Here is a 26,669-nt window from a genome sequence, read left to right on the forward strand (position 1 = left end):
TTAAACCCGTTCGTTCGTTGGCCTAGTGGCTTCAGCTCTCATCCCTGAGGTCCTAGGTTCTGTCCCCAGCTGTGGACTAATGGATCGTCTTTCTATGTGCGCATTTAACAATCGCTCGACCGGTGAAGGAAAACATCGTAAGGAAACCGGCTTTCGTTAGACCCAACAAGTCGGCGTATGTCTGGAACAGGAGGCGGATCACCTACTACACAATTAGATTGACAAATTATAAAACAGATACACATATCTAAGCCCCAGACCTAAAAAGGTTGTAACTTATTTGTATTTTACAGATAGTGGTCAGTAGTCTATAAATTTCATTAGAAATGCTAAATCCTTTAGTTCCTCAATTTAGTCACCTTCGGAACGTACAGTATAAAAACTGTATGATCACTGGCCTATTAGCTGGGGAAAACTGAAGCAATCCCTGAATGGTCTGGGCCTGGTGCAGTATAAATATTCGGTCCTTACATATGAAATTGGCGTTTTGTCGTACTGGCCACTTTGACCTCAAATACCTCCTCTTTGGTTAGGAATTTCAAATTCAAATTTGTATAGCTATTTACTCATGTATTTGTGCTTCGATGACCGTCATTCATTTGTTTTTTTCTTCTGTTTTTTTTTCTGTTTGCGTCACTCATTTTACAAAATGGAAAACTTAAAGTATCGCATTATTTACGAGTACGAGTTCCGCCGTGGCACTAGTGCTGCGGAAACAACTCGAAGGGTGAAGTATTGAAGGCTATTGTGGAAGCGGATCCATCGCAAACCACGTCCGGGTTAGCTGCAGGCTGCGGTGTTAGTGATAAAACTGTTTTAATTCACTTGAAGCAAATTGGGAAGATTAAAAAGCTTGAAAGGCGGGTACCTCACGAATTGACTGTAGCAAACCGGCAAACGCGCGTCGACTGCTGCGTTACATTACTGAACCGGCACAATAATGAAGGTATTTTAAACCGAATCATTACCTGTGATAAAAAATGATTCTTTACATCAATGAATTACCTATGAGATGGCAAAAGTGCATAGAATACAATGGTTCATACTTTGATTAATTAAATATATTATATTTAAAAATATTCGACTTTTTGTTCCTCCCATACAAAACGCCAATTTCATATGTAAGGTCCTAATATATATATTTTATTATACAATAATTTTGCAGACTGTCCTGGGGGCTTTGCCATTAGCGGTGGCGTTAGTTAATCGGGAACCGAGCCTTCTTCCAGGACTCAAACTGAGATTCGTCACAGCAGACATTGGAAGACCGAGGCCGCTCTTTTCTCTGGATAAGGATAGTCTTTCTCTAAGGTAAAATAAAAGATATTATTTATTAAATAAAATATTATATAAAACTAAACATAAGGTTCGATCTTGCATATGCGTTAAACCCCCACGGTTTAATGGTAAAAGGTTATGAATAAATTTGATAGACGTCTGTGTAATACATGTGTGAGTAAGTAACTTTTTAGTGGACAAAAACTTATGTTGTGACCACTGTCCAGGTAGGTTTGGTATCACTGGGAGTGTTGGAGTTTCAATGTTAACTCTTTAGTTTTGTTTCACAAAACACCATACGTTTTTAATTAATAAAAATAATGTATACAATATATTTTAGTCGATTTCAGCTTGATAATAGATGTTGTAAAACAATAGCAATGTCAGGACAGTTTTGTAATTAAAAATATATTTTAAAAGACTCACCTGATAGTTATGAATACTTGGTGACGAGGCTGGCGAGAACGTTTTTGTAATTGAAAATTAAATACTAATTCAATTAAGCTGTAATATGTATTTTGTTTAATTATATTAGGTCCTTACATATGAAATTGGCGTATTTCGTACTGGCCACTTTAATCACGATGTTCTCCTCTTTGGTAAGGAATTCCAAATTCAAATTTGTACAGCTATTTACTCATGTATTTGTGCTTCGATGTCCGTCATTCATTTGTTTTTTTCTTCTGTTTTTTCTGTTTGCGTCACTCATTTTACAAAATGGAAAACTTAAAGTATCGCATTATTTACGAGTACGAGTTCCGCGTTGGCACTAGTGCTGCGGAAACGACTCGAAGGGTGAATGATGTGTATGGCGGTTATGTTGCAAAAGAAAACACAGTTCGTTTTTGGTTCCAACGTTTTCGCTCTGGAAATTTCGATCTGCAGAACAAGCCCCGTGGACGGCCTGAGACCCAAGTTGGTAATGAAGTATTGAAGGCTATTGTGGAAGCGGATCCATCGAAAACCACGTCCGAGTTAGCTGCAGGCTGCGGTGTTGGTGATAAAACTGTTTTAATTCACTTGAAACAAATTGGGAAGATTCAAAAGCTTGAAAGGTGGGTACCTCACGAATTGACTGAAGCAAACCGGCAAACGCGCGTCGACTGCTGCGTTACATTACTGAACCGGCACAATAATGAAGGTATTTTAAACCGAATCATTACCTGTGATGAAAAATGGATTCTTTTCGATAATCGGAAGTGCTCAGCGCAATGGTTGGATTCTGGCCAGCCAGCCAAATCCTGCCCCAAGCGAAAATTAACCCCAAAAAAGTTACTTGTAAGTTAATGTAATAACTTTTCCGTTATTACATTATTGAGTTATTGTCCGACTGCTTTTTTAGTAACGGGATCAATGAACTACCTATGAGATGGCAAAAGTGCATAGAAAGCAATGGTTCATACTTTGATTACTTAAATATATTATATTTAAAAATATTCGACTTTTTGTTCCTCCCATACAAAACGCCAATTTCATATGTAAGGACCTAATATATAGACTACACAATACGGTAGGATTTTGTAAGCGGAACAAAAGTTTTCTTTTGCTTTCATACAATATATGGTTCTGCTGTAGTGTGTGTGAACAACTATCCGAACGAACAATAGTTTCTTTGTAATAATGAAAAGATTGACTTTCATGTACTCATTGAAATTCTAATGTAATACTAAATGTAAATACTATATGTAATTACATATTTCTGTTTAATATAATTTTTAACACACTTATTAAAAAAATACCATTACCATATTTAAGATGATATCTCTATAAATGATCTATTATTACAATAATACCTAAATAAAATTATATATACCCTGTCTTTAGCCGGTTTAAACGCCATGTGACCGCGCTGTTTACGACTGTTATAATGCATTCTAAATATCAATTTAGCATTTAAGCATAAATTTCGTTGATTAAAAATGTGATTGATTTAATCTAATGTGATCTGGCTAATTAATTCAAAACACAAATTTCATCCGATCTCCGAAAACTATGTAAATAACGGCGGCCCTGCCATGTCCCTAAATCCCGGAAATTGGGTATGAAATTTCCGCGGCCGTTAGGTGTGTATGTTTATTCCAAAAAGACTACGTCGTCATTGAAACCCTTTATACGAGATCTGCGTTGTCAAAATTCTAGAAATACGATATATATAACCTATTCTTAGTATCATTAAATTTGCTGTATTAGAAGACAAATATATACAATAAAAATTAAAATGTATATACAAAATGTCCACAAATGCATTTACAAAGATTTTGTCACAGTTAGTTTAAGAAATAAAGATTATTATTATTATTATTATTAGTTTTTCTTAATAGGGTGATGACGCAAATGAGAGACTTCGGAGTTGTGGCCTTTTTCGGTCCTGATGCTACGTGTTATACGGAAGCCAAGCTCGCCGCGGCGTGGAATCTACCGCTTATTTCACATGTGAGTATAATACTCGTATACGTAGAAATAGCCTGTATTCGAGCCCTATAAGGATTACATTACATTTATGTTATAATATTTAATATTAGTACATGTAGTATTATACCTAATATCGGAAAGTTCGTTAATATAGGAAATACTGATTCATGCAAGCCTCACTTCATTCGGAACAATATCCTTCCTCTACCTAGCATATACGCATATACTGGAAGTATGTAAATTTATTCGGAAATATCCTAATATGTATAAAAAAGGGAAGATACAATAACCCTTTACTCACCAAGACCTTCTCGTAAAAACCAACTGATTCGACCTACGTGCAGACTAAAATTAAATTAATCAGGACCATTAACCTCCTAAATATAAATATGTAACAAATTACCGGAAAATTGAAAGACAAACAAATCACTAGATGTTTACCAAACTGTTAAAGGAATTATTATATTAGAACTGTTACTGAAAATCTGACTGATAGACTTTAATTTCTTTATAAAAGTTAAGTTAATAATGTTAAGTACATTCTCCGTTTCGCAACGTGTAGCCAAAGCAAATATACCAAATAAATAATGTATGTTATTAGAATAAAATGTATAAGGAAATATAATTAACTATTATAAAGCATGCCCCCTCAGAACATTGCCGTGCTTAACCAATGTCCTTATTGTAATAACTTATAACGTGTCACGTGTAAAATATGAACATAAAGAATGCAATAAAGGTTTGAGCTTGTCCTCCGGCGGAGTGATGGCCTGCTCTTCCATTCTCTCTGTTCTCTTCTATATGTTAAATGAAACGTTATACATATATACACACACATATATATATATATATATATATATATGAATAGTTATTTGCGATACCAAGGGCAAGAACCAGTCTGTTGCACAGATCCCCGTTATCCAGGACGTTGCGACTACTGAATGCTGTCTCCGACACTATCGATATATTTATATGTTCGCAGAGTGAATTCACAGTAGCGATATTGTGTAAATTATGTGCTTAATATTATATACGTATTTTAATTATTTAATGTTTCTCGACATTATCGTATTGACAAAGTCTGTTAGTATAATGTATGTATTTCTGTAATAAATAAATAAAATATATAATAAAAATTAAACGGAAACGAAAAGAATGTTAAATTAAATTTTTTGAGTGTGGTAAAAACTAAAGGGCTCGTTTTGGCTTCACGCTTCACACTGCGTTGATGCCTTACATTTTTTTTACACTTCTAATTATTAACATAACTTATGTTAGGTTCTGGTTTGCGTCCTATATTTTTCTTACAACTGGGTGTTAAACTTAAAGTGTTTAAGTACGCGTCTTTTTGACATATGTCATCATTGTGATAATTTACAAATATATTCACCTTTCCAATCTTTTAGACTCTGAATTTTGGCGAGTCATAATTTCGATTCTTATAAAATGTAAATTAAGTTTGTAGGATTATCAGTTGTCAAATTATCGGTAACGTTCTTAGATTTTTAGGTCAAAGATGTTAAAGAAAGAGGACCTTCTTTGACAATTCTCTTAGGGTGAGATCCAGAAAATATGTGCTTACAGTTTGTATTTAGGGCCGCTCGAAGTCAAACTTGTGCTTAATCTTAACCATGTTATGATAATCGACGAATTAAGGGAGCCGTTTGTGTTAAACAATATAAAGTTAAATCTGGGGACACGGCAGTGCGTCGGCTAAGTCGAGCAAAAATGCGGCACGGCCGTACCATCCTTTTCTCGAAGTCGTTCAGGTCATGATACCCTATAACTTCGTCATGGATAAAAACTAAAAGCCTGAATTCATTATATTAATTTAAAACATATAAAGTCAAAGTCAAATCATTTATTTCACTTAGGCCTATTAAAAAGGCACTTTTGAAAGTCAAAATTACAAGTCAAAAATGTTAAAAAAAGTGAGTCTAGTTGCCCCTTCCAAAGGGTAGTTTCATATTGAGAAGAGGGGGCAAGAAACTCCATATTTACTTCTTTAAAATGGTTTTTACAATATTTTTTATATATTGATATTGATAGTTATATGTAAACACCATTAACATGTGCGTACAAAGTACATAAGTCAGAAGTGAAATTTCTTTGTAAATAATTATTACTAAGGTAAAAGTCCTAATAGATGAACATGTGCCAGAACATGTTCACTCCATGTATTTGTATATCTATATTCATACTGTATACACACTGTACACGTACGAATTATACTATAAATAAATAAAAAATAATATATTATTAACTGCTAATATTTTTTACTGCTCAAAACGTTATGCGACAGAATTGCCATCTAAAGTTCTAATATGTAACTACTAAACGATCAATCAATCAACCTCATCAACAACCAATCAAGCAACCAAGCATCAACCAATAGCGTGTATTTTTTATATATCTCCCTTTCCCACTCTCTCTCAGTCGGTCTCAATCGCTCTCTCCCTTTTCGACAAAAAACGCTGCTCATCTTCGTGACGTTGTCAAAATTTTACCCTCATGCGCCTAAAGAAGTTTCACTTCAAAAACATTGCAGCAGATAACTAAATAATTATGTAGATACATGGTATACATATTCACAAATATTGCAACTATAGATTTTACATTATTCTTTATAAAAAAAGAAATAATTAACATATAGTCACAGTGTTTGAACTACGTCAAACTAGATTGATGTTTCCCAGCATTTTTATCTTGAATATAAGATTTGTTACATTGATATGGTTACTATAAGATGTTGTTCAGTTAGCTAATTACGTAATAGAGAGGGAATTGGCATTAAATTGATCTCACAACTTTTTACGGTAAAAGAATTCCCTTGCGAGACTTTGTTTTTTGGCATACATTAAACAAATTGAATTTGAAATGTTGTACTGTGCTAAATGAAACAATTACGCTCTTCTATTTTATTGCGTAAAAAATGCTTTTGAAGTTAAAATTATATTTCCTTACAATTCTTAACACTGAAATTGATATTTATTGCAGATTCAAATGATTTTAATATATTTTTGCTTTATTAATTTTTTTCTGGCTTCACAGATTAGTATAAAAGTTTTCTCTGTCATCATACCAAAAAAGCCTGACTTCGCCAAGTTTGACAAGTCGACAATAATTATCTAAACTTGTTTCGGCTTTCATTCTTACTTTGCCTTGAGTATTGCTTTTATTAACCACTATTTATAATTAATAAATAATAACCAGTATTTATAATTTCCTTAACCTACAAAGTAATATAATAATATTAAAACAAGTTTAAAAAATCCCTCGGTCCCTGTGGTCTTGTACCTTTAACGCTGGCAGCATTTCCTCGCTGTATTGCGATACTTATTTCTTGAGCGCGGAAAGCACCAGCTCTGGGGTCACCCGTACTATCTACAAGGCGCCAACTTAAAACTTTAATTAGCGCCTGTGTACTTGAAGAAGGGGCTTCAATGGTGTGTTTTTATTGAAATACAAAAAAATAAGAATATAAGTGTGTAACTTTCCATTACTATACGAGAATTATAAACGCTGAAAGCGTATAAACTGTTCATATAGTAATTATGTCATAAAACTGAAAGTTATGTTGACAAATATAATAAAGAGAACATGTGCTTACTGAAATTGTACCAGTTATGTTATTATGTGGATTAATTCCACAAATGGATACGATTAAAGGTTCGTTGATAAGGAGTATGCAAATGATATCAGTCTTGTACTATTTGCATATAGAATTGCATATCAACGAACATATATATATATATAAATATTGTAATTAGGCTTACTCAAAGGCAGATCAATAGACAAAATGGTAAAACAAGGTTTATATATAAACGTACGATGACTCGCTCTGAACCACGACAGTACTCACGAACGGTACTGATAGAGTTTCAATTCCTAAAGGCCGGCAACGGACTCGCGAGTCCTCACGCAAGTAGTGTGTCCATGGATATCACTTAACATCAGATCAGCATCCTGCCCGTTTGCACTCTGTTCTAATACTACACGCCTTTTGTCTAACAATAATCTTAACCTCAATTTTAACTATAGCAGTTAACTATCGTTTTTTAATGCTTCGTCATCCGAATTTAACAGAAGGTGAAAGAGTTTTGTTAAAATAATAAAAATATATCAAACTATTTATAATAGTAAATAATCTCTGTATAGAAATGTGCCGAAGCTCAAGACTCAGGCGGTCTAGGCGCTACCTTCGCGAGGACTTTGCCGCCTGCCCACAAGGTCAGCAAGTCGGTCGTCGCTCTGCTGAAGGCGTTCGGTTGGACCAAGTTTGCGATTGTTGCTGGGGACGAGTTGACGGCAGCTGGACAGCAAATGGCGGCAATTAAGGTTTGATTCAAAAACACACATATATATATGTTTTTGAATTATATATATGAATGTATTTAATATATATTATATATAATACACAGTAAAATATTATGCATTTGTCTTCCAGTTTTAAATAAGATTGGCTTAGCTTAAAATATATAGAACGTATTTAATAACCATACATTATTTTTAAAACAACTAATTTAGAATGAATGAATGAATATTAAAATCTGTTTCATTTTAGAATCGTAGGATGAGAAAGATTCATCTATAAGATAATCGATAAGATTCATATATAAAAATGAATCCCTATTTCCCTTGTTCACGGCATCACGCGTGAACTGCTGGACCGATTTCGCTAATTCTTTTTTTGTTGTGTTTGTTATTGTCAGAGAAGGTTCTTATGAAATAAAGAAAATAGCGCAGAAATTAGAAAATTTAAGAATAATTAACCATATTAAATAATCATTAATAGCAATGCTTCGATCGGAGTTATTATATTGATACATATAAAATAATGACAGTCACTAATTCTTTGTGGCATTAATCTTGAAAATCCACGATTTTGATATGTCGCCTGTTCCCGGTATACCAACAAAACTATTTATATACGCGCTAGAAATTAAACAAACAATGTTTATCATACAGCATTTTTAGTTAATTATACCAATTCGAAATCAAACTTCATAGTTACGACAGGACGTCTGTCGGGTCCGCTAATAAAAATTATTTAACAAACAGCGTAGCGTAATTAATTGTTTGTCTGTTTATTATTGTTACTTAATTATAATTAAACCTCATTTTAAAAAAAATAAAATAAAAAATATGGCTGCTTCCATTGTTTTCAGTTTAGAAAAGAATTGAAATTCGAATAGCAAACTGTAAAATATTGGGTCCTTACATATGAAATTGGCGTTTTGTATGGGAGGAACAAAAAGTCGAATATTTTTAAATATAATATATTTAATTAATCAAAGTATGAATTATTGTTTTCTATGCACTTTTGCCATCCCATAGGTAGTTCATTGATCCCTTTACTAAAAAAAACAGTCGGACGGGAATCAATAAAATCCGTGAAGGCGATTTGGACTGCCCCATCAGAGTTAAATTTTTTCCCTTGCAAGAAGTTGTCCAAATTTCGAAAAAAATGGTAATTTGTTGGAGCAAGGTCCGGGGAGTACAGAGGATGTCTTAGACATTCCAATTGAAGCTCTTCTAATTTGGTAGCCGTCTGTTGTGCAGTGTGTCTAGACCACGTTGTCGTGAAGTAGCAGTGGCGTGGAGTGATTGACCAGCCTAGGTTGTTTAGCCGCTAGCTTTTCCATCATGGTTTGCAATTGCTGACAATAGACATTAGCCGTAATAGTCTGGCCAGATTTGAGAAAACTGCAATGACCAATGTCGGCACTAGTCCAACAAACGCTTATAAGTAACTTTTTTGGGGTTAATTTTCGCTTGGGGCAGGATTTGGCTGGCTGAGTGCTTCCGATTATCGTAAAGAATACATTTTTTACACAGGTAATGATTCGGTTTAAAATACCTTCATTATTGTGCCGGTTCAGTAATGTAACGCAGCAGTCGATGCGCATTTGCCGGTTTGCTTCAGTCAATTCGTGAGGTAGCCACCTTTCAAGATTTTTAATCTTCCCTTCTTCTTCTTTAATTTGCTTCAAGTGAATTAAAACAGTTTTATCACTAACACCGCAGCCTGCAGCTAACTCGGACGTGGTTTGCGATGGATCCGCTTCCACAATAGCCTTCAATACTTCATTACCAACTTGGGTCTCAGGCCGTCCACGGGGCTTGTTCTGCAGGTCGAAATTTCCAGAACAAAAACGTTGGAACCAAAAACGAACTGTATTTTATTTTGCAACATGACCGCCATACACATCATTCACCCTTCGAGTCGTTTCCGCAGCACTAGTGCCACTTTAACACACACACTTTAAGTTTTCCATTTTGTAAAATGAGCGACGCAAACAGAAAAAAACAGAAGAAAAAAACAAATGAATGACGGACATCGAAGCACAAATACATGAGTAAATAGCTGTACAAATTTGAATTTGGAATTCCTTACCAAAGAGGAGAACATCGTGATTAAAGTGGCCAGTACGAAATACGCCAATTTCATATGTAAGGACCTAATAGAAGCTCTAAGCTTCCTACTAATTACACTAGCTAGATTTTATTACTGTCACTAGTACGGCGCTTAATTAACGTAATTCTGACGAAGGCAGATAGTTTGTTGATTATTTCGTTTAATATAGTTAGGGTAAAATATATTTATAGATTCTTAGAGATAATTAATTTAATAAGCCACGAGGCTGATTACTGAAAAGAAAAAATTACAGACTGTTTCATAATATTTTTATAATATAATAAAAATAAATCATTGGCGCGTTCGTTTTATGTCTGGGTCTATTTCGGGACCATTTATACGCAAGTAGGTGCCTCATGTATCTGACACATACCGTTTTAGGTCTAAGGCAAGCCTGTTTACTTCCGATGTTTTCCTTCACTGTTTGAACAAATCTTAAATGCGCTCATAGACAGAAAGTCCATTGGTGCATAGCCGGGGATCGAACCTACGAGCTAAGCGATGCCCACACTTTTGCTCTTTTAGAAGATACAAATGAAAATACTGGAAAAAGCAAATGTTCATAATTTAAATTCTTTTAAAATAATTAAATATGAAAAAAAATTAATATTTATTTATTTGAATGTAGTTTAAATCATATATATTACTAGCAGACCCGACAGTCGTTGTCCTGTACACACATGATACATACAAAATGAAACTTAACTTACAAAAATTATCTAACAGTAAATAATGTGAACTATTCTCGAATGTACTTAAACACACGGTCCACCCATTTATTGCATTACGGCTTTGACGGGAAAGAATCGATCGTCTTGATCGTGGCATTGTTAATGATAATATCGGCACGATAAGCTATTAGAAACTCGAAATAAACACATCGAAAGATCAACTTCAATTTTTCTAATTAACAAATTTTCAATTTTACTTAACCATAGGGTAAGCTGCCAGTTGCGTTTTGTTATACCAAATTTAATGTCCAACGGAAACAGGATTAAACGTATCGTATGTTCATCTTCTACTTCTAAGCTACCTCCCCACCATTTTTCAGCCAATTCAGTTCATCTGTTCTTGAGGGATAAAACGTTCAATTGTAGCCAGTAAATCAGCCAGTTTTCTTTCTATTGTTAGACTTAGTATCAGTGGCATGTTGCTTACTGGCCAAACTGGCAGAGAGATGCTTGTATGTTCTTTGTTTGATTTGAGAACTGGCAGTTTATGTGAATTTAGTCAATGATGTTTGCGATTAATTTAGAAGTAAGTTATCTATATGAATAAAGTATTTTATTTGAATAGATATGTATTTTTAATGATACACTTCTTGCGCAGGAGTTGTCTCAAGGCAACGGATTGACGATAACAGCAGAGCATCGCTTTGCCGACTATATACCACGACACATATCGCAAATGGAGAAAATTGTGGAGGAGACCTACGAGAAGACTAGAAGTATGTATTGACTGTGTAAATGTTGTACAAACATATGTTTCGTTTAATTATGATTTTAGATAGCATGTGCTTTTTACGAGTGAACGCAACTACTAGGCTAACAGGGCGAAGATTGTCTTTATAATATACAACTTATAATAACTATAAGAATAAATACCAATTATGATCCCAACATAGATAATGGAGAAATATTTGTCACAACGTAATATATTTTGTTTTAGCGTGATTTAAGGCTTTTACGATGATCCTGTCACAAATTAATTTGAGGTTATGTTGGGTTTTCGAAATATTACAAGCCGAGTTATTGAAATAAGCATCGTAATTTCGCGAATTGTCAACAGTTATTAAAAAAATTGCGACCCTTTCCTGAAAAAACTGTTTCCATTTTTTAAAGATAATTTAATTATATTTTTGATTAATTTATGTTTTTTAAATATATGACTGCTATATAGACGTCACGTTCCTAATGTTAAGTATTTAAAGAATGTACACATTTAAAAAAAATGTGTTAATTCATTATAACAATGCGTTATAATGTGAAAGATTTGGAAATAATTTTTACTATAAACACCTGTGCCAGGATTCCCAGCTCTTCCATATCAAATTTAATGAATATCTCAGTGAACTATATTTGATTTTACATATATAATAAGGAGCATTATAATAACAACACCTAGGAACACACAAAAGTAAAATTAAGTGATCATTATATCTTTAACAGACAAACACAGCATGCTTGCTTACAAACTATCAACATGAGATCTTAAAAGTGACAGACATAGATCATTAGTTATTGGAAAAATAGCAAAATTTCAGGGGAAAATAAGATAACTTGCTCATCCTAGGAATAGCAGCCAAGTTAGAAAATGTTATATATTCTCCGGAAATAAACAGATTCAATAGAAAACGAAGAATTGAAGACTATCGATTTTGATAATTTTATAAATAACATGTCCGCTCAGTTGGCTGACGATAAAAGCGGGAAGGCTGAATTGCCTTTACATGGTTCATCAATGTACCTATACGGTAAAAAAAAACTGTGTGTGTGGTTTTGTTTTTAGCTTTGTAAAGTTAATATAATATTTAGGACAATATTGTAACTTACACAATAATAACTATATGATTATTTGCTTAGATAAATTAATTATTATAAGATTTATCAAGGAAACGTCCAGATTATATCCAAATCTTCTATTGATCACCAGTACTGAGGTATTGCATCGTTCCGTATCATACTGTAAAACTCTATATAACGTCGACCAAAGTATTTAATCTTATAGTTTTATATTTATTGGATATAAAACTATACATACATATACATATACACGCGCGTTTTATGCAAGATATTAGTTTATGTATATAATAACCATAAGGCATATCTTAGCAATGATAAGATTGAAGAATTCAATTATATTGAGTGAATATGTTTTCTAAGAATTTTGCTTAGAATTAATTTTGAATATGTTTCCTTACTTTATAAACTGTCAAATTAGTAAAGTAAATGCAAAAGATTTTTTTTTGTGGAAAGTTCTTTGCTTGTTTAAAAATTTAAAATAGAATTATGTTATGACATTCTTATTTTATAAAACAGAGCGCTAACGGGCAGAAGGCTCCGCCCGTGGGCACTCCCAATTACAGAGAGCTCGCGAGTGTGCGGCCTTTTTATAATTAGTACATTTTCTTGAAGGAGCCTAAGTCAAATTGGTTCAGATATACTTCAGTGGACAAATTAATTGTTGTTTTACATTTCAATTTTAACTACAAACACATTCTTTGTTATTTATTTTTTAATTTATCTACAAGAGCTTCGTAACGATTGGCACAAAAATACAGAGAACAAACTAAATCAAAATTTAATGTGACGACTTAAAGGCAAACATAACAAAGACGAAAAAAAACCAATCGATTCTTAAATTTTAAAAATTCAATCGGATTTTGGCCAAATATTATATAATAAAAAATTTATTCAAAATCATTTATTCATATAGGTAACACAATGTACACTTATGAACGTCAAAAACAGAAATGTATATAAAATGCTTCTAATTTTACATTTACTGCCAGTTCTCAAATCAAGGGCGTAGAACGGAAGAGAAGAACTGGCAATAAACTCTCCGCCACTCTTTTTAATCGCCAAGTTTTTGTTATACATTTAAGTTAAAATAACTGTGAGAAAATTGGCTTTCTAAGTAGAAAAATCGTTTATCTTCATAATATATATTCTACTGGACTATGGAATCCTTTTGAACTAGTGAGATCCTTCAAAAAGTATAACCTGATAACTTCACTTTTGAACGTCGCTTATAAGTTTGCAGGCTATTCGAGACACCCGAGAGCCATACAATGCATTACAGCACAGCTAAAAGAAGAAGACCATTCCAAAAACTTTTAAAGCGTCAGATTTATTAAATTCTCAATGTTTATTCTAAATTTCTTTTTTTATTTCATTCTTTAAAATTCCTATTAAAAAATACCCATATTATCACATAACAGATATAGAAATCTGAGGCTCAGACCTAAAAGGTTGTAGCGGTTTTTTGTTGTTATATTTTAAATTCTAGAAAACTTCGTAAGTAATATTACAGCTGACTTTTATTATTATCATTCAGTCTCAGAAAATCTCGAAAACCGGTTCGGAAATAAAACTCAATTTATTATTCTATGCTGGAAACCAATAAAGGGGTAAGATCACTGAAGGTTACGGGACTTCATGAATATTAATGTCCTTAAAAATATTAATTGTATTATGTAATAAATAAAATAAATCAGTGGCGCTGCAAGCTTTTTAGGTCTGGTCCTCAGATTTCTGTATCTGTTGCATGATAATTTGTCAATCTAATAGGCAAGTAGATGATCAGCGTGTTGTGTCTAACACACGCCGTCGACTTTTTGGGTCTAAGGCAAGCCAGTTTCCTCACGATGTTTTCCTTCACCGTTCGAGCGAATGTTAATGCGCACATCGAAAGAAAGTCCAATGGTGCACAGCTAGGGATTGCACCTACGATCAGAGCTGAAAATCACACTCTGAAACCACTAGCCAACGCTGCTCTCATGAAGAATAAATACCGCATCAAAAGCTACACATGTATGAAATATGGGCGCTCAAGTCACGGTCAAGTATAATATGCAATAAATCAAAGTCACAACATGAGCTTGATATAAAACTGATGCAAGAATATTCTTAACGTAAACAAAATGTGATAAAGTCATATTAGGTATAGTGGCAAGTATATTAGTAGTATTCATACCACGTATTCAATTTATACATATTTAACAGGTGAATAAAATAATTTCAGTTTTTGGCCGAAAAACAATAAAACACATAAAAAGTTTATAAATGTCTACTATACAGACCCGAGCTGTAAGGCATGTCTGCACTGTACTTCGAGAGCTAATAAATGGACTACCGGTCAGTTATTAGATAGCCTAAACCAACATAAAAAAACAGTTGAACAACTATTTTTATATGCATTTGTTGCCTAACAAGACTGCTATTGTTACATTAACAGAAACCACTGTTTTTAATACCATAATTTAGATTGTATTATTCTGTAAATAAGAAAACATTTTATAGTTCAGATCGAACGGTGATTCGTCCTTCCTGTCCGAAGCGTAAGTTTTCCATACGAAAATCTCTCAATACTTTTTTATTAAGTAAAACTCGTTCTAAAGTAGTAAACATGAAACCTTAAAACAAAAACAAAAGACGGATGACTCAAGTAAAAAGTAAAACTAATAGCTCAATTTAAAACGTTATTTTCGTAGCAGGTATAATGTAATGATGCCTAACGTGCCTGGAGTTTGTACTTTTCCTTTTCTCTTAAATCCTCAATGTCATTGCGGATTAATTTACCTTCCTGTGAGGAACACACAAATTGTATAATACGACTTGAACTCAAACTCAAAATATCTTTATTCATATATGTAAACAAGTACACTTATGAACGTCAAAAAGAAGCTAAATTAATTGTAAATTTACATTTACTACCAGTATAGAAGTAAAATGTTTTTACTGTGCAGTAAGAGAGTTGTAATAAAGAGATTGAGTATAAAGTATATATTTTGTGTTTCTGATGTGAGGCCATAAATAAATAAAACAGAGTTGTATATTAAAGAAATTGTAAATCAATGCAGACAATATTTCGTACAAGTTTCCACGAGAGTTTTCGCACTAGTAACAGCATCAGAGCATCAAAAAGTAAATAACAGTTATTTAGGTCATATTATATACGAAAGAGTTTATAACATATTTTTGCTTTATTGATACTAATGATTCTTAAATGCTTTTTTAACAGTATACGTGTTTCTCGGCGAGAACATTGCTCTGGTGGACTTCGTGAAGGTGCTACTGCGTCGTGGACTTCTTGCCAACGGAGAGTACGCGGTCGTCGCCGTAGACGACGAGATCTACGATCCAAGCAATGCAGCAATCACACAAGCTGGTAAGCTCTTGCCTTTCTTCACGTATGTTAGTACTTTTATTAGCTTGACCTGTTTGGGTCATCTAGTAATTTAAATATATTAACATTGTTTATTTTCTGTAATTTCTTGATGCACACAATGAATAATATTACTATCTACCAACATGCATTATTAATTACAATGGCAAAGTTTTAATTATCGAACAGTTCTAATTGCTAGGTATCTTAAAAGATATTATACAGGTATATAGGATATATGTATTAATAGTACAAGTCACAAAACCATATTATATCAGTTCCTAAGTTTGCGTCGCACTTATTAAAGCCTAGAACTGTATTTTCTAGATGCTAGTATATATTGTTTTATTAAGACATTTCAATAAATTATTAAGTTAGCCTTCAAATTATTCCCTTAAAATGGTATTTTTATATACTTGCAATACTAATATGCATGACAGCGACGCTGTTACTGGTCAAGAAAAGTATGTGGCACTGTCTATCTTTAGTTCTCATGAATGCCAACAACTTAAGACATTCGGTGACATTGAAATGCAAAAAGGGCCGCCACTACATAATGGCGGATTTAATATTATCTTATCAACGCTATAGATTAATGAGAAAAGTGGTGTGATGATTGTTACTTAGGACTTACAAAATCATTTTAAACCATTCTATATATTTCTATTTTTTTATTCTAAACCTTAGTACATTATGTACATCATTCATTTATTTATATTAAAAAGGTGGCAATAAATGTTTTATTTTACCTTTTATTTTGTATTAATTCCTGTTATGTAACTAAACCTAAATAAATAAAAAAATAGCTTTCATTTGTTTTAGATATATATATATATATATATATATATATATATATATATATATATATATATATATATACCTTAAAAAATATTATAGTGAAAAAGCATTTTTGTCTATTATACGATTTAAACATCGTTGATACTTGTTTAGTTAATAGTTCAAAAAAAAACTAAATGTACTCTAAATGTAATCTAATTAGACTGAAGTGGTCCTATTTGACAAGTGACATAAATAAATATAATAATCCTATTTACGATATCACGTTTTTCTATTACACTGGTGTAGGAGTATCTACGTGTGTAGTTTGAGTTTCGGATAAAGAATTGACATATCGCTTGCCCCGGGGAACAAAGTCGTAAAAGAGGCCTTAAAGAGGTTGTAGCGCCATTGATTTTTTTTTTTAAGATTACGATTACCGCACATTACGACGGTATATTTTGAAGAATGTCTAGAACGTTATAATTTACTTTCGTGAAAAACTATTCTCTAATTGTTAATAGATTTAAATGGTCTCGTTAATTTTTATGATTATTTGTACATTTGATACAACTAATCTAAAATTATCTTTATGGTTGCTGCGATCTATTTCGGAAAGGTAAACGAGTATTACTAATATTGTGCTCAAAATAATTTCCGTAGAATAAAGAAATCCTCTTGTTTTGCAAAAATTATGATAAATGTTATAATTACAGTATTACCCAAGAAAGTAAAAAATGAGAAAACATTAAACAGTCGTAATAGTGTTTTACGGCTTTGTATCCTGGGGCAAGCGATAATGAAGAAATAAAAAATACTTATCTAAATATATACAAAAGAAATAGAAACACTGAATAACTTTTATCCAAATGGCTCAACTCATCTTTACCTGTCACTGGCAGCACTGATTTCCATTGGTAGAGACATAATCTTCGACAAATCCAGCTTTGTTTCCTTATTTATAGACGTACATAAATAACTATTGTATGTTTTGTGCTATGTATCATCTGTCAAGTTATCGATATGACGATATGACCGATATTGTAAAGAAATGTTATGTTTACATTTAGTTTAATAAATTTTATCTTCGTCTTCTTAAAACCTCATACTACCTGGCTTAGACGTGACTATAGTTGTAATTTTTGATCTCAAACATAACCAATACGAACATTTCGCGTTGGAAAAGAGCATTTTAAAACGAAAATGCTTTCATTTCGCGTGTTCGTGATAAAACTTGTAATACCAAACCAAAACGAAGATATAAACAGTATTGGTTTATTGGAAATTTGTATGATCAATTTTAAAGAAAGCCTGTGGAAAGCCTATTTCATACCTAATCCGCCGCTTTGCTTTTTTTTTACTTAACAATAATTATTAGTACAAAATCACTAGTATTTTTATAACTTGTATTTTAATTTTTGTAACTTTTATGTTTAATTTTTAAGTTGATTTGTGCTTTTTATTTAAATATTTATATATCTAACCAGATATTTATTTAAAATGATAATTGCATTATATAAAAATACAATGTAATTTAATTTTTATTTTTTGTACCAAAATACTATGTAAATTTTTCCCGATACAAAAATTTCAGAGCAGTCTCTAAGGAAATTTGTTTTCCAATTTAACTGCCGCATATTGCTAGAAAACGAATAATTTTAACAAATAATATCAATAGTACAATAATCCTTGATCCTTGGCCTCTAATTTCTTTATCAGTTTTGAGAAAATTATTCTAATAGTTGTTGATTGCAGATAGCTAACATACACTAGTCTTAAATATTAATAATAATTAATAATTAAGCCTCATTAATTCCTTGAAAATTTACAAAATAAACACACACATAAAATGTATATGTATATATTTCTTTTATTTTTTTCAAGGACCTCTTATTGAGTATAGGCCTCCTCCAATTGGCTCCATCTCTCTCTGTTTTGAGCATTTTTCTCCCAATCCTCTCTTTCTTTCTTTCTTAAGCTCGTCAGCCCATCGTGCAAGAGGGCGACCACGCTTTCTTTTAAATATTACTTATTTAAAAAAATCGTTCACTTAAGAAATTTAATGATATAATTTTTAGTAAAACGTCACTAGAAAATTGTTACGTGACACAGTATGTAACTGAAATTCGAAATAAATTTAATCAATTTTCGAATATCTCCATGAAACAATGAAATTGCCTGTCTGTAGGGTGTGTGTACCACAGTGGGAAATACTGGCATTCCGGTTTCCTCACTATATTTTCACCGTACGAGCGAGTGTTTAATGCGCACTTAGAAAAGTCCACGGGTACACAGCTGAGTTTTGTCGCACGCTCAAGCTAATACTGCTCTTTACACACCCACACTTGAATGTCAGCCTTTAGCTTGTGTTAATATTTCTCTCTTAGTAGATAGGTACGAAAGGCTACTTTCCTGTTAGTGCGTTATCGGAATCGTCTATAAAACTATTTTAAATTTATTATTTTAGTACCATTTTAGAAAACCACTTGCTTTCCAGTTAAGCCGATATACTAACGATAATAATGTCAGTTCAAAATTTAATTCTGTCAGTTCGAATGCTGTGAATTTGATTTGTAGTTTTTTTCCAGAAATTTCTCACTCAAAGGCTTCCGTATAATTTTATTTAATATGGGTTTGTAGTTAAAGAGAAATACTTATTTAAATCGATTTCAAGCGATATCATATTCAAAACTTTTAACAATTGTAGACTTTTTTTGGAAACGAACACTGATCACACCACATCATAACGCAAACTGTATCACCTTTGGGGCGGGGCTCTCCAGTACCAGCTTCTTCTACTTGACCGTATTCAACGAAGAGCGGTTCGAGTCGTCGATGACCAAACCACCGCTATGTGGAACCAGCTGCTCACTGAAATATTTCCGAACCAATGCGACCCCCCTGTTCTATAGAAAAAGAACAAAAAAACTACATTTAAGCAACCCAAAACGCGCTTACTTATTTGCCTTCAGAGGCCCTTTCATCGTTAACCACTTTCTTAAAAACAACTTTTGCAACTTTCTAAATATTCCCTATCAATTAAACAACGTCTTCTCAACTTCCCCTCGATGAAACAGAAAATATTATTTACATGCAATAAGTCTAATTATAAAATTTGTTGTATAGAAATTATTGTCAAGTACCGTTAACATTTCAAAAACAAGAGTCCTCGACGCGGAATCAAACAAAGTGCCTATAACTAATTAGCTTCTTTTACTTATGTTTGTAAGTAAATTATATATGAATTCTTGTTGATTAAGGGATAAGATTTTTTGTAAACAATTAAACAATATAATGTACTTGTTTGAGGATTATATACACCATGAGTGTGACAAATTTTAGTAAATTATCATAAAAATCGGTCAAAGAACAAAGGACAATTATTATTGACAAGAATGTGACCGTAAAATAAGCTTTACGACCAACCTCCTGCGTAAATAAAGATAAGACATTCTATCTACTTAAGCGTCAGTTTGACGTCGGGATATCAAGTACCAACAATGTTGGATAAGTTAGCTTGGTACCCATGATCTAGTACTTATACTTCGTATAAATGTTTGAACCCTATCAATAATTTAAGTCCAAATAGATAATTTAATTAATAAAGCTTTAATAATAATAATAATATGCTTCATAAATTTGACCTGGTCTCCACTTACAACTCTTTAATTTGTTCGTATCAATATATTATAGTAATAATAATTCATTTGCAAGAATATGGTACAAAAATGTTACGTTGGTAGAATCTAAAGATCTGTCACACATAATGGTGTGCAAATTTGTCTTAAAAGAAATTTTACATAGTAGTTATGAGATTTGACTAATTGATATGATATCAATTAGTCAAATCTTGTATTATTTGTAGTCATAAAGTATCACATTATTAAAATATATTGATACGTCTCCAAATTAATATTAATTATAATGTTTCACGCAAATAATAATTATTAGAATTTAAAAAAAAACTCCAAAAGTAGTACATTAAGTCGATTTTTAGTAGGAAGATCTTTTGATGTTTTTGGTAAATGATTATAAAAAATATGTATATTATGGAATATAAGATATAGGTATCACTTATTTTACGTCATTAAATTTGTATCGCAGACTTTCTCAGTTCTTACTCATCGGCAAAGACAGAGGGTGTAGGCCGAAGGAAAAAGCTGGCGTAAAAAACTCTCGGTTCTCTTTTAAAATAGCAAATCATCATAAATAATAAACCTTAATTGCCATACAAAAGCTGTTTTTCCTATTCAATTCCAGATTATTTTTTGGCACGTGCAATTTCTCCCTATGTCTATTCCCGTTGACTTAAAAATATTAATGCTTTGTGAACGAATGAGGACATTTCTAAACTACACATACAGGGGAGATATAACATTTTGAGCTTTTTCAAAGATAGCATTGACTAAATTTCCTTAAACTATAATGCCATATCTAAGTATAGATGAAACATATTCTAAGCGGCTAATACGGTGTCATAGTTAACAGTTTCCATTAGTCGTTTTAATACATAAGCGAAACTGTCTATTTTGTTTAAGAATTTTGTGTATTATTAACAATTATTTGATATAATAGTATTGCTTAAGAATGTGTATCAGTAATTCCTCTTCTTCTTCATATTCTTAGAAGATTGAGCCTGTCTTGATAAGCCCTAACTGATACATCAACATGCTGCCTTCATGATATCATATCATAGAGCTCGTGATATTTCACAACCGTGATATCTGCTAGAAATTTCTTGTTTCCAAGATTACTTAGTATTTTTGAACTTCGATCTTGACGGAGCGTATTCAAAATAAATTTACATACGGAGTTTGTATGGAGTATAACCATTTCACCCAGTTATGTATTCAACTTTATTTGTCTTGGGTATTTTAAGATCCTTAGAGGTTTCTCTATTATATAATAAGAATAGAGGCAGTATTATATATTGAATTATAATATTATTCTTGTGTAAACATTCTTATTGAATGCGAAATTGTTTGACAGACTCGACGTGGTATGCTGTGCGACGAGCGCGTACAAATTTACTTTTAATTTAAATTTAGAGAAGCGCCATGACTTGCACTCGGAATCTTATTGCCTGTAGGACGGGTATATTTAGTTGGACACTGGCTGAATTTACATGAATTGCATTATTTATAATTAGTTATAGAATGGTTCAATTATTTCTTGATTCGTTTTTAGTTAATTTTATATATTAATAAGTTTTCTATTGAATTAGTAATAAGTTACTGTAAAAAATAGGAAATAAATAATTAATAGAACTTGAATAGTGAAATTTGAATGTATTCCTTGCTGTCAGACTACACAAAGCGTGTACATACCATATGAGATAAATATGTACAAAATATATTGTTTATTTTTGTTAAGAGTTTACTAATGAAAGTCATTTTTAAATTCAACATAATATCCGCGTAGGTAAATCATTTTATTTTATAGAAAATTGTATCAGTAATGCTGGCAGTATTTCCTCGCTGTATTGTGATACTTATTTCTTGAGCGAGGAAAGCACCAGCTTTGGGGTCACCGGTACTATCTACTAGACGCCAACTAAAATCTTGAATTAGCGCCTGTGCACTTGAACCCCACGACCCCAAAGGAAACAAAATCGAAATTGGGGAAAAACCTCTTTTATTTGAGCCGTTTATTTTTTTCGATGTTTCTTATTATCCGTTTTTGTAAATCTTCGGTGGTCGGTAAATTCTTGGTGCCAAACAAAGTATAATAAATATAAAAACTTTATAAAGATATCGTATAACACGTTCTAAAGTAGTAACTTCGGACGTAAACACATGTCGGATGACTTGGACGAGTCTGGCTAACACCGTAAAATAATAGCCATAAAAAAATAAAATAAATAGTTTTCTTCGAAGCATTTATAATCTATAATAATGCCCAAGATGCCTCGGATTTCACTTTTGCCTATCTACCAAATTCTCAACGTCATTGCGGATTAATTTGCCTCTTAGGACAAAGATGGTAGTAACGAAATTTGATTCGATTAGGTTTCACTTACAACATTAAAAACGACACAGCGCAGAGTTTACGAGCGGAAATACATAAAAGTTAAAACGAAGTTCTAATGAATGTTTGAGCTTAACTTGGGAATACAGCCTTTACCAATTCAACGAATTTAAATAAATTCGAAGGACTTTTAAATTCGTAAAACTGAAACTCCGTTACAATGTTAATGAAATTACTTTATTTACGTTTTTTTTAAATTTATTCTTTTAGTTGTAGATATGTTCAAATATGTTAAATGAAACTCTTCGTTGAAGCTGGGTGTCAACTGAGTTTAATTGTTTTATTTAATATTTAATAACATAAGCTTTTAATAAAGATAAAGTCTGGTTGCTCGATGAATTAACAAAAAACTAACATAAGTTATTGCAGAGTTCGTAAAAACTAGTGACACTTATGTTATTGGACATTATCGGAAACGAGAATGGTAAATTACAATTTATGATTGTGGTAAAAACTAAAGAGCTCATTTTGGAATTAAGTGTTTCGTTAACGCTTTTTATTATTAACTATGTGTGTAACTTAATGTAAGGTTACATATCTACTGCTGTGGAAATATTTTATGAACAATATTTGTATTTCAATAATCCTACTACAATCCTTTTACGATTACACAGATAAAAGAAAACGTTTAATAAGCTATAGACCAAAAACAGGAAGTTTTATCATGAATAACGTTATTTATGATTTTCATCACGTCTTAGTTTCGTATTCTGTCACGATTTCGAGTAAATTGACCCATTTGAACTAATTCTGTGTTTGTATATTTTTCCTTCGTAAATTTTAAATTATTATTTAGGTTGTTGTTATGTAGCAGTTATTGTAGAATAATAGATAATATAACAAATACATCATTAAGAACAACTAAGGTCATAGATGTTACAATAAAAATAAATAAACTTAACCTAAGTATAGAACCAATTACGGTTAAAAAAGACATTGAGAGTTCGTGGAGTGCTGTGGTATCTCTCACAAAAAGTGATATTATATCTTTATGTAGTATATAAGTTCTCATGTAAGTGACTATTGTCTCTTATAAGAATGAATATCTTTAACTTAAGAGAAACAGAAAACTGGAGCAAAAAAGTACTAAACTGGTGCCCAAGGTACAATAAACGAAAATTACGAATAAAACTTAGAAGATAGATAAAACAAATTAACAAAACTACAGGTGGTACATGTCAGAGAGTGAGACAGTGTAGACAGGAATGGCGGGATTTGGACGAGGCCTTTGCCAAAAAGAACATACCTAAATAGTATGATATAGAAATATGTGTTAAAGTGTAAAAGTATCTGAACCTTACCTTCACCGTTCGAGCGAATGTTACAGAAGAAGGCTGATCACCTACTTGCCTATTAGATTGACAAGTGATAATGTAACATATAAATAAACCTCAGGCTTATGAGGCTAAGAAGGTTGTAGCGTTTTTTGTATGTATTATTATTTATCTATTTATTAAAACTTCGTTACATTACAATATAAAAAAGAATTGAACATAATTAAATCAAAAGGACGCCAACTGGCGGCCTTATCGCTTTCGAGCGAACTCTTCCAGGCAACCACTGTGAGTAAGGAAAAAAAATGTATTAAATTACATAAGATAGACAAGAAGTGCAAAAATACATGTTATACACAGTTATTAAGACAAAACTAAACAGGAACAAAAAAAACAAACTAAACTAAAAAGATAATACATTAAAAGATAAAAACTAAAAACTAAATAGTATTATATAATTAAACACTACTTTTAAAATGTAAGATGGGAATATAGTTTTCATTACTCGAAAAAATGTATTAGGGCTATTATGGGTGTTGGACCCTTTGTAACCTTACCTTGTACCCTTTGATATTTTTTTTACGATCTCGGTATTTTATTTATATATCCTTGAAGCAGTTATGATTGCAAAAAACATCCAAAATTGTTCAAAACATGCCATTATAAACCGAGGGATCCCACACGGCTGGGTCCCTGCATGCTCCACCACGATATATGCAAAAAAAAATTTACGCCATGGCTATAAAACTATTTATTCAGACCTTCCTAGAAGTAGTAGATCACTGCCATGTAATTCTTTCAAGTGGAAGTGATTAAATTTTTAAAGACATGGCGCTTTTGTAGCGTAGGCGAGTATTTGGACCATAGATTTGACACTGATTGATAAATAACTTTGACATTATTTTATGTTTATATAAGATATTGTAAAATTGATATGGCATTTGCATACCTATTTACATATGGCTGATTGTGCGTATATTTGTTATTGATCGATCTAACCACTGTACCACTTTGGCAAATAAACGATTTATATTTATTATAATAATTAAATACAACTTTGTTTCTGATTAGATCACCTCTTCCAAAACAGCAGCAGCGATGTTTTGGCGTTTCGAGCCGTTCTCAAGCTGACTCCCTCTTACCCGACGAACCCACAGTACCAGTAAGTATTTTTATAGAAGGATAACAAAGGCCAAACGGATGAGGTATGTTAAGTGACACTAATCACTGACAGAGAGGGTGACAATTGAGTCGATACTCTGGTATACATTATTTAATACATATGGGAGGGCGACAAATAATTTATTTCTTTGAAGCCTTGTAGGTATACAAAAAACTCACAAGAAAGTTTTACAAATTAGAACGAAAATATAATGCTTATATTTTCGTTATAAGTTAATTAAGTAGGTAAATATTACAAAATAATTATAGACGCCTTAAATTAGAAAACAAAGCAAAAGAACCGAAGAGATACCAGAATTCCCTTCCAGTAATCGGATAGGCAATCCATTAACAATCAGGATTGTTTGGGCCCTGCACACGATTGGACATTCTAGCCATTCCGTTTAGTGGAACACTTACGGCGGCTTTCTATACTTGAACTATATATATAATCTAGCTGCCCCCGCGAACTTCGTTTCTCCTTAATGTGGTTTTAGTTAGCCTTAATACCGTGACACGAAAGAATAATTTCACTGTATTATCGTCACTATAATTTGAATTTTCATTTACTTCGGTCTAAGTAACACGTGGTTGGCTATGCTAACACCAAAAAATAAAAAAGTGGAAATAATTGAATTTATTCACGGTATTTCGTTTACTACAAAATAAATTTAATTTATACTTTAGCCTCCATAACACGTGGTAATCATGATATTAAATTGTAGCTTATATGACACGTTTGTCGGTTTACCATAGCAGTGCCATCTATTGATTGCTTACTCAATCGAGTCGAAAAGTATCGACATCTGATAGAATCTTTTGGAGTTAACAGATAATTGTGATTGTCAATTAATTATAGACAAATAATTTGCAATAAAATAAAATTGCGACTATAATTAAAGATCTAAGCTATCCTATCTTTTAAGTTGGACCAGGCTGCTCACGGTGTGCCAATTTAATTTAAAATCGGTTAAGTAGTTTAGGAGTCCATCGCGGACCAACATCGTGACAGGAGATTTATATATATTAAGATTATTTCTAATCCAGATTTTTTGCGATCGATCGATTTTTTATCCGCTATATCGAGAATGTATGTGAAAAAAATGTTATGCAACGTCTTAAACCCCAAATAACCCCTTTTTAGACTCGTACTTAGAGTAGTTCAGTAATTTAGTATTAAGTTTACAATCGGAAGCCAATAAGAATTTTTACTGCTTATTTAGTAAACTATACTCATTAAATAACGTTTCATCTTTCTATTATTATTTAGATATTAACTATTTATTATAAAATGCATTTTTATAGGATTACTATTTAAACATTTCCTCAGGGTATAAGTGTATCATATGAGGCAAAAATGTATAATTCAGTTCCTCTTTATTACAGTGAATAGTAAAGTTACTTTTTAACCTAGAGTAAGCGTCGTCTGAGCGACG

At 32.2% G+C, this 26,669-nt stretch overlaps 1 protein-coding gene across 1 annotated transcript in view; it reads left to right on the forward strand.

Moving 5' to 3' along the window:
* LOC123712241 (guanylate cyclase 32E) overlaps window positions 1-26,669 on the forward strand; it is a 90,778-nt gene that overhangs the window by 4,752 nt on the left and 59,357 nt on the right. The window contains exons 3-8 of the mRNA XM_045665251.1: window positions 1,166-1,311; window positions 3,600-3,711; window positions 7,849-8,028; window positions 11,438-11,555; window positions 15,851-15,997; window positions 25,144-25,234. Coding sequence (XP_045521207.1) covers window positions 1,166-1,311; window positions 3,600-3,711; window positions 7,849-8,028; window positions 11,438-11,555; window positions 15,851-15,997; window positions 25,144-25,234 — 794 coding nt within the window. The remainder of the gene's footprint in view (window positions 1-1,165; window positions 1,312-3,599; window positions 3,712-7,848; window positions 8,029-11,437; window positions 11,556-15,850; window positions 15,998-25,143; window positions 25,235-26,669) is intronic.

Source organism: Pieris brassicae, chromosome 7, assembly GCF_905147105.1.
Source record: "Pieris brassicae chromosome 7, ilPieBrab1.1, whole genome shotgun sequence".
In the NCBI taxonomy this organism is placed as follows: Eukaryota; Metazoa; Arthropoda; class Insecta; order Lepidoptera; family Pieridae; genus Pieris; species Pieris brassicae.